The 11,975-nt window shown below is 43.5% G+C and overlaps 1 protein-coding gene across 2 annotated transcripts in view; it reads right to left on the bottom strand.

The window, feature by feature from the left end:
• Positions 1-77: 77 nt before the first annotated feature.
• Positions 78-11,975, bottom strand: part of WFDC1 (WAP four-disulfide core domain 1) — a 12,580-nt gene continuing 682 nt past the window's right edge. Inside the window, exons 2-7 of one of the 2 annotated variants that reach the window (XM_026042432.1) lie at positions 7,608-7,803; positions 6,916-6,999; positions 4,835-4,975; positions 3,876-3,917; positions 2,941-3,015; positions 78-2,004 (exon numbers count right to left, since the gene is read on the bottom strand). In XM_026042432.1, the coding sequence (XP_025898217.1) occupies positions 2,957-3,015; positions 3,876-3,917; positions 4,835-4,975; positions 6,916-6,999; positions 7,608-7,803 (522 nt within the window). In that variant the 3' untranslated portion in view covers positions 78-2,004; positions 2,941-2,956. Of the gene's footprint in view, positions 2,005-2,114; positions 2,177-2,940; positions 3,016-3,875; positions 3,918-4,834; positions 4,976-6,915; positions 7,000-7,607; positions 7,804-11,975 lie in introns of those variants that run through there. The other variant, XM_026042433.1, reaches the window with a different exon arrangement.

The raw sequence follows: 11,975 nt of genomic DNA, 5'->3' as shown, positions 1-11,975 counted from the left end.
GTTGATATTCAGCCACTTTGTTTGGAGAAAATAAGATCAGGAAAATTCACTGGGTCTGCTTTTTTTCCTGAAGTGTGGCAGACTTCAAGGCTGAAAACACATCATTTACATGTATTTCTTCTGCAGGCTTTGTTTCTCAGTTTGGATATTAACAGGAATGTGAAGAGAAAAAAACAAACAAACAAACATTATAGCACCACTGGGAAGGGTGATGTCCAGTAAACAGAAATTCAGAATCTGACTTTTCTGAAAAAAAAAATGCTGAAAAAACCCCAAGCTGTTTCACTGAGCAGCATCTGGGTGCAAGACTTGTATTTTTGGCTACAAGCTGAAGTGTTTTAAGACATCAAGTAGTGTCAGTCCGAAAAAGGCAAATTCCTGGTCTCAACTAAGACTGAGACTATGAAATATGGGCTCCTGCGTTTTTAGCAGGAATTAAGAAATCACTGTGATAAGTTGTATATGATAATATTCTAGAAAGAGGCCTGTGCAAATATGACGTTGCACTTAGCTAGAACTTGGAAGAAAGCACAGTGAAATGCAGGGAATTTAATGGATGGAGGTATTCAGGGGAAGGTGGAGCCCTCGGCTTGTTCCTTTGCACTGTAAAGCACTGAGGAATGTGTCTGTGTGTGCAGGGCAACAGCCAAAGCAGTTTGGCAGCTTTTATCTCGCCAGCTGCAAATGCCATATGCAACGGATCGAGTTTTTCAGAGGCACCTTTGGACTTAAACTGCTTGGTGAATGGAAAAGAACTTGTAGTTTGTGGGTGAAAGCAAGTGCCTGTAGGTGTGAATTGGGTATATACGTGTGCCACTGCTGCCCTCTACATAAAAATGATAATTTTATGACTGCAAATGGGGACATGTGCTAAACAAGGGAGCAAAAATGACTTCTTTTACATACTGATTCTGGCAGATCCATCCAAACAAACCGCTGCTGTCCCTTTAGGGAGCTGCCATAGGGAAGGAAAACATGCACAGAAATAATGTTTTCCATTTTATAAAGCTAAGTATTTTTTAAAAAAGGCTGCAAGGTTCAAATACAAATAACTTATCCTTAAAGATTTATAGAAGTGAACATAATATTCTTCTATAGAGCAGCTGCCCTTCTGCCCGACAATCTTTTTAATCACACATTTTTGTCATGCTTTGGCTCTCCTAACATTCACAATACATACCCAGCCTTCAGTCCTCCCGTTGAGGTTTTGCAGGTACAAAAATACAGATGTATACTTGGCGAGTACAAACTGAACTGGCTAAAAATAGCAACTTAAAAAGGCTGGCATGTCTGTGCCTCAAACTGATTAGATGTTGTAGGAAGAAATCTATTCCATCATTAGCTTTGATCTACAGCTCACCAGAGAGGGGAATTTAAGTAAGGCAACTCGATAAACCCAGGATAGAATTTGTTTTGCTCCAAACTCAGACTTTCTCAACTCTTTATATATTAAACTTGCCATGTGGGTGTGAATCAGCTGAATCTCAGACAGAAACCTCCAAAATAAGAAGAAACCTGCAGGATTAGGTGAAACAGTTGCTTGAGAAAGGCAGGGACTGGATTTGACCCAGGGAGCCCTTTCACTGCTATAATCTTAATTATTTAGTATAACTTAAATGTAATAGGTCTGTTTTTGAGACCACTTCATCCCTTTTTATACTACCAAATAACATTTGGGATAGGGAAATTGGCCACCTCTTTGCCGGCCCTCAAGCCATATCAAGGGCTTGCAAAGAGCAGCGCAACACTGCTCACACTTCACCTGCAGAAGGGCAGCTAATAAGTGGGGAGGATTTTTTCAGGGCATCACATTTCTCCCTCCATCAATAGGCTTAAAATCTAGATTCACGTTTTTGCTTGCACAGTGAAGTACTTTTGGCATCGGTGGGCAGGGACAGGGCAATGCTGGAGATGTGCTCTTGGAGACTCAGGACTGGCATCCTTCCAAAACAGACAACTAGAGGGTAAATCATTCCTTGAAAGCTGCTTAGCAGAGTGGTCCAGCTGGATGAAAAACAAAAGAAAGAATTAAAATATTTACCTTTCCTGTGATGTTTGCACAGAGCTTGTCCTTACGCAGCCATGCAATCTTAACAGCAGTCCTGACGTAAGCACAAGGAGGACGTGCTCTGGTTTAGTGCCTGCCAGCCAAGCTCCAGTTGGTTTTAGAGTGGAGCTTGAAAGGTTGAGAAAACCATCTTAGGGCAGAATCTTTGCTATAGCAAATATTTTCACTCTTGCCTAATTCAAAGCCTGATAAAATCAATGGAGCTCTTGGCTTTGGTCTGGCCAGATACAACTACATTTATGCACAGGAGTGGGTCACACTGTTCAGTGAAGATGTTGACACACATAAAGCTACCACATGAAGCCACTCTTATGCTTAAGCATTTATAGGAATGCTATTGAAATGAGTTTTTTTACCTAATTTTCTTTTTTTTTTTTTCTTTTTTGGTACTTAATGCAGGTACCTGCTTTGGAATAGAATCCTAGACATGCCATCTGAGAATTAAATAAAACATACTAAAAATTCCAAAGCCCACCTGACATGCTAAATATGATAATCTCCATTTAAATGAGTTTCTTCTTCCCTAAATTGTGATGCTCACAAAGTTTTGCAGCATTTATTTTTCATCTTGAAAATCATTCCGTTCTCTAAGGACTCAAAGGCCAGGGTTTTCCAAAGTAATCAGGCGCATCTTATAAAATGAAAATGAAATTGAAAGGAGGAAAGACGGGAAAGACATAGACTTGTCCCTGGGCAGTCTGCAATGCCAAGGATCCTGAGACTCCTGTCACCTGCATAGCTGTAAGGTGCTGTCCCTAAGCTAGCTCAGTGATTAGAGGTAATTTCAACTCAAACAACTATTTATTTAAATAATTGCATCCTCAGCACCAGCTTTTTTCACCTGAATGTCCTGTTATTCTCAGGGCACTTACCTGGGAGCACCTTGGATTAGCCCAGATGCTTCTGCTGATTTTTCATGTAGCCGACCACGTTGTTGGAACTGCCCCCTGCAAAACAAATCCCAGCAGAATTAGATTTTGCATTTGTGTCAAAATCTGTGGGTGGAAGGAGAAAAGGAGGCACTGGCACTTCCACCTTCCCAAGACCTTGAGACAACTCTGATTAGACGCAGTGACTCACTGGGTTATTTGCTTTCACCAGAAAGTACTTTGTAGTTTCTCTCCCTTTGCACCAGCAGCTTCCTCCTGTATGAATATTTACACAGGCATTTCCTATTCTTCCTCTCCTTCAATCTCTGTTGATATGGTGCTTTCAATAAAAAATGAGAGGCTGCTGATGTGCCAAGACTGATCCATTTCTGATGAGCAAGACTGTTCCCGGTGTCTACACCCATGTGTTTTCTCTCCTCCGTATTTTCAATTCAGAAATCAGCCATGAATACATTTAAATTGGAAATCAGGAGCTTCCGAGCCATCAGAGATGAGAGATTCTGGAAGATGGTCCTACTAGAAGCTGGATCTAACATTCGTGGAGGGACCTGACGTCTGATGTGATGGTAGATAACAGCTAGGGATCAACTCAATGGGCTCTGGACTTCTTTTACCCTCATCCCAATACTCAGAGCAAGCTCTTGGTAGGAGACTCTGTCCTGACTGAGTTCTGTGTTCTCCAAAATTGCACTTAAAAATAACCCCATGGCATTATAGTTATAATGCAGTGTGTCACAGCTGACGATATCTGTCACCAAGAGTCCATGCACTTCGTAAGAATAAGATGATGGAAAGCTGAGATTAGAGAACCTCTTTTGCTATGCATAGACCTTCATTTCATAAGCAGCAAATTCCCTTTGAGCAATGCAAACACTGTAAAGCTTAGCGACAGTAAACACTTCATGCCACCAGCTTACCAAAATACTCCTTGTAATACTTATGCCTCAGGTTACGTCCATCTGAAAAAAAAGGAACATAATGAGAACATATCACACCAGTCAGCCTTCACTGTGTGTGTTAAACATTGTGCACAGCAAAGTTATAGATACGGGAATAACCTCCTCCAGTAGGAAAACAGAGGATCTCTGTAGCTACATAGACATCTAGGGATGCTATAAATGTCTTACAAATCTGTTTATATCCTTGAACTATGCAGTCATGGTTCAATCTCTTGAGAGTGGTTAATTGCTGATCACTAGATGCTTATGTCCTTTTTGGGAGTTATCAGTTAAGGAATCACTGATTTTCTCAAATTTAAGAAAACTTCTGCACAACATCAGACCATCTAATAGTGCTCTGTAAAGTTCAAGCTCCATTTAAGTCTTTTCTGTTCAGCATTTATACTGCTATTTAAATTCTCAGAAATGCCTGGAGCTCGAAAAACACCTATACGGATATACATTCCGTTACTTATTATGGACTTATTTAAACCATCCTGGAAAATACTTGGCCAAAAGGAGCTCCTTTATCGGGAAAATATGTTTATAGAAAAAAAAAGGGAATAATGTTTTGGAGGTACTAACCCAGGTCTGAAAGCAGAACTGGAATTTGAGACTTATCACTGCTTAAGGAAGTGTGCAATGATATTATAAATATTTCCATTTATCGTGCAGCTAAATAAAGGGACATGCAGGTCACTACCCGCTCTACCTGCACTGTTGCAGAAGGGACAAACATGTGTGGTGTCTCCCTCCTTGGGTTGTTCCCATAGCCCAGCTACTGCCAAGGGCATCAGAGACTTCAGCCAAGCGAGGTAGCTTTTTGCCCTGGCATTCATGCAGTGCCCACCAGGTCTGCCTTAGAGCCTATGAGTCACATCTTACCACGTTTGCACGACAGAACGAACAAAAAGAAGGGTGATTTGCAGGCCTCTGACCTGGATTTCCACGCAGCTTGATACACTGGCCTCTGTTAGGGATTCCCTCGGCGGTGTTGCCAGGGTTGATGATGTGGCACTCGTATCCCGTGGGGCAATGCAGAGGCTCGTCGCCATCCTCAGTGGTGCTGCAGGCCTCAGCTGGAAAAGCAGGTCACACACCTCAGCGTTACCAGCCCCAACACACCAATGTGGCCATCCCCTTCTGCATCTCCTCCCGGAGAAGGTCTCAGGCTCCTTTCCAAGCAGGGATACCAAAGAGCTGGCACATCCAAAGAAGCCTGGCAGCGCCAATTCACCCCTGACACACAAAAGGCCCTGTCTGCCCCAGTGTGGGGAGTGTTAATTATGCCACCCTTGCTAGTGTATTTGTGCAGGGTCTGAATGAGGACTGGAGAGCAGTGAAGACTCATGTCTTCTGCCCACCATATTCTCCCTCACAGGTACTCCCTCCAAGCTGGGATTCCCTCAGATGACAGCAGCTGCAAATCTCTTGCAACTAGTGTTTAGGGCTGGGAGAGGAATCAGGGAAAACCCACCAGGAAAACGGACTTTACTGCTTTGTTTTTTGCTCCACACCCATTTGTTCCCGGATGAATCTAAACTCTGGATGTGACTCATGGTGGGGTAAGGCAGTGCCACCCTTGCTACAAACACAGGCACTGATCACCTTGACCCCTGGTCTCTGGCAACTGTGGAGCCCATTGAGAAAATAGAGCAGGACTCATGGCTGTGTATCTGTGTATATTAAATATAGACACTACGCAGAGATTTCCTCCCCTTCCTTTGCTGGGATTTTAATTTTGAGGACTCCAGCTGCAAGTCTGATGCCATGGCTGATGGTTCTTCTTCCACTAACTGCTCCATTGAGCTGTGCTAAAGATGATAAAATGAGATCAAATAGTATAAACATGACAGGAATGGGTGAGAAGGGACCGGCCTTATCTGTCAGTCCGACTCCCGTGAGCTGGAGGATGAATTTTCTCTTGAACAACTAGGAATTTCCACAGCAGATAAGAACTAAGTGAGTTTGGTACTACTGAATAAGATTGGATGTTAGAGAAATCCTGGCCAGGAATACTGTAACTCTTAGAGGATTTTTTCATTATCAGAATTCAAAACCTTTACAAAAGAGGAGAGTATAATTCTGTCCCTTTTTGTTTATGGGGAAACTGTGGCACGTGGAGAGGTAATGTGTTCTGGATCTCCCTGTTGAACTCCTAGGGACAAGATTCTGCCTGAGATCTTCAGATTTCTTTTCTTTTTTTTTTTTTTTTTTTTTGTACATATAATTATGTACTTAGAGGGGAAGTCTCTCCCAGGTGTTGTTCCCCTCCTGCATGAAGGGCGCCTGCAGCTCCTCTGCCTGGCATCCTGCTCTTGAGGGTAGCGTCAGATATTTGCAATCCTTCCCCAGCTCATAAATTCCTCTGACATGAATCAAAAATTCATGCACTGCCAGCTGCTATTTATGCATCTGAAAGAAGGGCAGAAGAGCTGAGTTTTACCTGTGCTCTGGAGGTTTTCAGGTGAAACAGTCAAGCCCTTCGAGTTTAGCTGCAACATGACGGTCACTTTGAAAGCTCTGCCATCACCTCCGCATTGCTGATGTGCCCAAACCCTGCTGCCACGTGGCCTGTTGCTTTTCCTGTCTTTATTGAGCAATTGGCTCACTTTCCATTCCAACTGCTTGACTATGTCTGCATGTATCTCTGCCTCTTCCTTCCTCTTTGCAAGTCTGCCTGCCATCTATTAGGGAGCTGGCAGAAAATCTATGTATGTTGACAAAGTTTACTTCTAAAAAACATAGATATTTCTACTGATTTCAAAAATGGATAAAAATTCAGTGCTGTGGACTATTCCTAGCGCTTGGTGGTCTCCAGACTTTCCTCCATGTGTGCATTTTGTGCCCTCTTCCACCACACAGGGATAATTGAAAATCCAGGCAAAAACCAGTAGCCCCAAACATCCCTGTCAAGCCTCTATGTGACGAATATATTACTTTCCAAACTAATGGCTTTGGTGCAACAGTGTTCAATTACTCATATTGCAGAGGAGACACTTGGTCAAATGTACCGTACCTTGTAAGACCTCCTCAGGGCCATCCAAAAGCCACCCATTTCCTCCCAGCCAGCGGGGTTTGGGCTGAACCAGCCAGTCTAAAACTGCAACAGACACAAACAAGCAAAACACAGTCAAGAAGAATCGTCCCTAGAACACAGAGTTATTAAAAAGTCACTGTTTTTTCTCTAACAGCCAGTGATGAGGCTGCCATACTCCTGTAGGGCAGATTTGGCTGGCAGTTTTGTACCAAGGTGTTTATATCCATGTTCCCATTGTCCCAGTGGTGCAATAACATGGGTGTCACGCAGGGCCCCAAGGCCTGGTCATAACAGCCAGAGAAACTGTTGCTTCTCATCCTCTTTTCACAAGGTATGGATGAGATGAGATGGTTGTAGCTGCCCAGTTTCAATGAGTCCTTCCTCAGGTCGGAGGTTCTTTACCTGAATATACTCCCAGAAAAGAGCTGGCACCATAGACTTAAACCAAATTTTGTAGTACCCACTGATCTTAGACAAGTTTCACCCTCAAGTCAAGGACCCAAGACTAATCACAGCTCCAGGAAATCAGAGCTTACACAGCTCAACTTCCATCCTCACCCCCGAAACACGTCCTAACTGAGACCAGATGCCCATGGGGACTGGTTGCCCTGATTCCTACATGTCTCTTGGTGTTCCTCCCTATGGCAGGTGGATCTCCAGGTCCCCCCTACCTGGCGGTGGCTGCACAGACTCCAGGCAGGCGTAGATGCAGCCGTTGTAGCAGCAGCGCTTGTGCCTCTCGCACTCCGAGTCCGAGCGGCAGCTGGGCACCTCACAGGCTCTCTCGGGCAAGGTCTGGGGTGGCGGCGGGCAGCGGTCGTTCTTCTGGTAGTGGGCACTGTGAGAATGAAGAGGGTACTCATAATCCTTGCAAAGAAAAGAAAAGGAAACAAAGGTTGGGCATAAGGCGAGTACCAAACGTCCCGTCAGCTAAGCAGAGGGAATTCCCTGCCACCTTCCAGTAGTCATAAGGCAGGATAATTGACTGTTTATTCCCCCTACAATACACTGTAGGGAGAGCTTATGACCTTGTACTTTTAAGGTTTTGTTTCCAAAAAGCCCTGAAGCTGATGTCCTGGGCAGTGACCATTTCCTGACAGGCTCCTTCTCCTATTTTCACTCTTTCCTTGACCAGTGCTTAGGGGCAAGCACTTCCAGGCTTCCCCCTAAGCACTTCCAGGCTTTCCAATAGGAGGTCCTGGGCTATTAAAAGCCCTGCTAAAGCATGATATGATCTGTGTGAGCTTTGGGTGGGTGGTGGCAGTTTAATCATAAGGAAAATGAGACCATGACCAACCGCAGCAGAAAGAGCCAAGTTGTTTAATGCATATGAAAATGACATGGGAGTTTAAAGTAGATTAACAGGCCCAGGATTTTACCAGAAACACTTGTAAGAGGCAGCATTTAGATAATATGATTCATACTGAGGGCATTTTAACAAAAAGCTAAAGCTGTCAGAGGGAATCAGCCAAGCCCATTCCTATCTCACCTGCGCCTAAGTGATTCCCCTCCAGGCTTGAGCTCCATCCAACACAGCAGCATAAAGAATTCAGAAAGGGCAAAATTCAGTGTGCAGATTTATTAACCCACATTATTAAGCTCTAGTCAAATCAAAAGAGGGATTTTGAATGTGTGTCTTTAGCAGAGATGAGCATCTAGCCCAAGGTTTGCAGCAAGAGCTGCCCTGTTCTCTCTAGCCCTTTGGTTTCAGTCCCTCCATGCACTGAGATCCATCACTGCTGTATGTCAAAACCAGTGACAAACAAGTGAGGTTGCTATGGCAAGCAATGATGTGGTGCAACTCTCCTCGAGGGGTTCTCTAGGAAATTTCACCATAGTGCTGGGAAAAGAATTGGGGTGGGACTAATACCCTTCTTTATCTAGGTGCTGCCACAACCTCACCGGTGATGCACTAGAACAGCTCCACCAACACAAAACAAGGTGTTGCTACAGGTGCTGCTCAAGGAAATGTCCTAGCAAAGGCCCACGGAGGGATTCCAGAGACATCCCGAATCCTCTGGGCAAATGCTGGATACACCCAGCAGCGTTAGAGCAGGGTTGCAGCTAGAAGCTAGAAATAGTGACTGTCACTCACACCTAGAATAAGGTTGTTTGCAAAACTTTGCCTTCCTTTATCTGTCACTCTTTCTTTGCAATATTTCTTCTTTTTCTTCTCCAAGTTATGCAATCATCCTCTTTCAAAATATATGTGTCTGGGGTGCAATACACAGCTTTCTCCTTCCTTTTCCTTTTCTGAGGGACACCAGAAGAAATAATGACGCACATTTGTGCTACTGGGGTGCAGAAAGTTCCTTCCAGGTTCTGCTGTGTTTTGCAGCCAGTATGTAATCACACTGATTGCTCCTTTGCTGGACTAATCTCATTACTTTAGGCAATAGCTAGGGGGAAACAGAGAGCAGCAAAGTTTCCCAGATCCATGCTCTTCAGAAATCTGAAAACATTCCAGGTTTAACCACCGTGCTTTCAGATTCAAGCTATTTCAAATACAACTTATTTGTTGTTGGTGGTTTTTAAATCGTGAAAACGCCAGGACTGAGTATAATTTGGTCATATAAGATAGCATTTAACAGCAAATATCTCCAAATATTTAATAGGTCTCCTTGTTCATGGGGAGTTTACTCTTCTGTTATTCGAAATCTCAGATGCAGAGTGTAACATAGGAACCAATACAATACCGGCAAATAATGGCTACACCAAAATAATAGTTAATGCAGTTGTTTCACAAATGATTCACACACCAAGAAGGCCAAATTACAATGAATAGTTGGCTCAATGAATGAGATTTCCTTCTGGGAACAATGCAAAATTTTCAGCCAAATAATTTTGTACCTCATGAACGCCCTGCCCATTCTCTGTGATTACTTATTGCTACAAATCTCCTTCTTTCAAACCTCATGGCCAAGGAAATATTTTTGAGAAACTGATCCTAAAAAAAAAAAAAAAAAGGGGGGGGGGGTTGCCATTGATTTATGTATGCTAAAATCCCACTGGGAAATGGGATTCCCTCATTCATAAAATAGGCCATTCAAGGTTGGCTCCAGCTATGCGCTACCTGGTCTTTTTAAACCTTCTCCTAAGATTTGTAATTTGGCTTTGATTTCTTCTCTCTTTTCAAGAAACCTCTTGGATTTCACATTTTTACAGCTTCTGGCAACTTCCTAAATTTTCTGTTTATGAAAGTATTTTCTAATTCAGGAAGTAGAGACTTATTAAGGCATTTTAATGATAATATCAGGCTTAAATATATCCAGAAATAAAGGAAAAAGTTCAGAGTTGAGCTGAGGAAACCTGGAAGCCCCCACAGACAACTAGGACAAATTCAAACACCATCCCTCACTCTCAGCCTACGTAGCCAACAGACACCCTCTGCATCAGAAACATCCCGGCTCTCTTAAGTGTTTATGCATGATAACTATCTGGAGAGTAAATAACTTGGAAGAACATTACAGCAGCCCTGAGGAATTCTTCACTTCTGGAAATCTTTAAAAGAATGATGATATATTTTTCTAAAAGACTTGATGTAGTTGAAAATGGGATAAATTCAAGACGCTTTCCTCCTCTTCCCCTTGCCTTTCTCGATTAGCTTCCTTCCTAGCCCTTTGGAAATAGTTCACAAACTGTGTAGAAGGCTGCAGAGCACCAGCTGCAAGTTACTGAACTCAATGAATGTCCTTCTGACAGTGAAATAGATGTATTTTTAATCAGCTGGATCCCCAGTTCCTCCATCCTACCTGGACTGCAAGTTTTTTGTTTTCTCTCCAGTCCCTCCCCTCTGTTCTCCCTTTCTCCTTTGCCTCTCTAACCAAGAGCCTTCATCAAAGTCACTAATGACCGGACTCAAAGCCAGTTCATCATAGCTCCTCCTTGTCATTCCGTTGCTCTCAGCTTGGTGGATGGGTTTCTCCTATTGCAGATTCCCATTTCTTGGCCTCGGACAAGCTAATTCTTGGTTCATATCCTTCCCCTTGCCTCCTTCTAGGTTCACCAGAGACCGTGCCCATGGGGATGTCCACAGGCCACCTCCCTGCACCGAACCACAAGTACCTCCATCCGTTCCCTCTCCATCCAAGTGACCCACAAACCAGCTGTTCACCTCTGTAGGGAACACTGAGAGTTTGGTACAAACAAAATCATCTTTCTGAGGACAAAAGGACTCACCAAAACAGCTGCTCTGCAGCAAAGGTGAAGCAGAGTGGACTGTTTCCTCCTGACAAGGCTTTCAAGGAGGAGGAAAAAGAAAGGCTTACTCTGTTTTCCCTAGACAAACTGCTGCTGTCAATATGAGCAATTCTGGGTGAGTTTGCCAGATCAGTAGCACCTGGATTCAGAGCTGCCAGAGAAAACATTCCTTTGAAGACCGGCACATTGAAAGAGGAGGATATATCCTTAGGGGAGCGGGCTCTGTGCCTTTATAGAACACATTATCTGAAGATCAGCATGTAAATACCTGTTCTGCTCCTATCCTGCCTCTCTGGGTCATTTAATTTATAGCTGCTACTGAATTTGAGCTCTGCACTGAAAAATGACATAAGAACATATTGATAAACACATTTTCCACTCTGTGATTTAGCACTTCATCATTTCCCAGTTAAAATAGAAACCAGGAGATACTCTCTCTAAAGGGGGACTGAAATAGAGCACATTTCTGACTGGAAAATAACTGTGTGCCTTTAAAATATGAGCATAGCTTTCCTGCAAACTTCCAAGGAGACAAACCCCTCATATTTCATCCCACTCAGCACAGGTAAGACGCTCATGACGTCCTTCTGAGTCACACAGACCAAACGTGTCCATTCTCGGACAGGTCCCTCTAGATGTCAGGGACCAAAAAGCACCTGTTTTAAACTAAAAAATGGCCTTCAGAAGTGACTGCAAAAAACAGGTGGAGGAATTCCCACTACGAAGCCGATTGTCCTGAATGTCAAACTAGTGAACTTTTTTTTTCCCTTCCCTTCCCTTCCCTTCCCTTCCCTTCCCTTCCCTTCCCTTCCCTTCCCTTCCCTTCCCTTCCCTTCCCT

This window comes from Nothoprocta perdicaria, unplaced genomic scaffold (genome assembly GCF_003342845.1).
Source record: "Nothoprocta perdicaria isolate Ctin4 unplaced genomic scaffold, notPer1 scaffold_30, whole genome shotgun sequence".
In the NCBI taxonomy this organism is placed as follows: Eukaryota; Metazoa; Chordata; class Aves; order Tinamiformes; family Tinamidae; genus Nothoprocta; species Nothoprocta perdicaria.
Note: the sequence above shows the minus strand (reverse complement) of the source record. Positions and strands in the feature narration are given on the sequence as shown.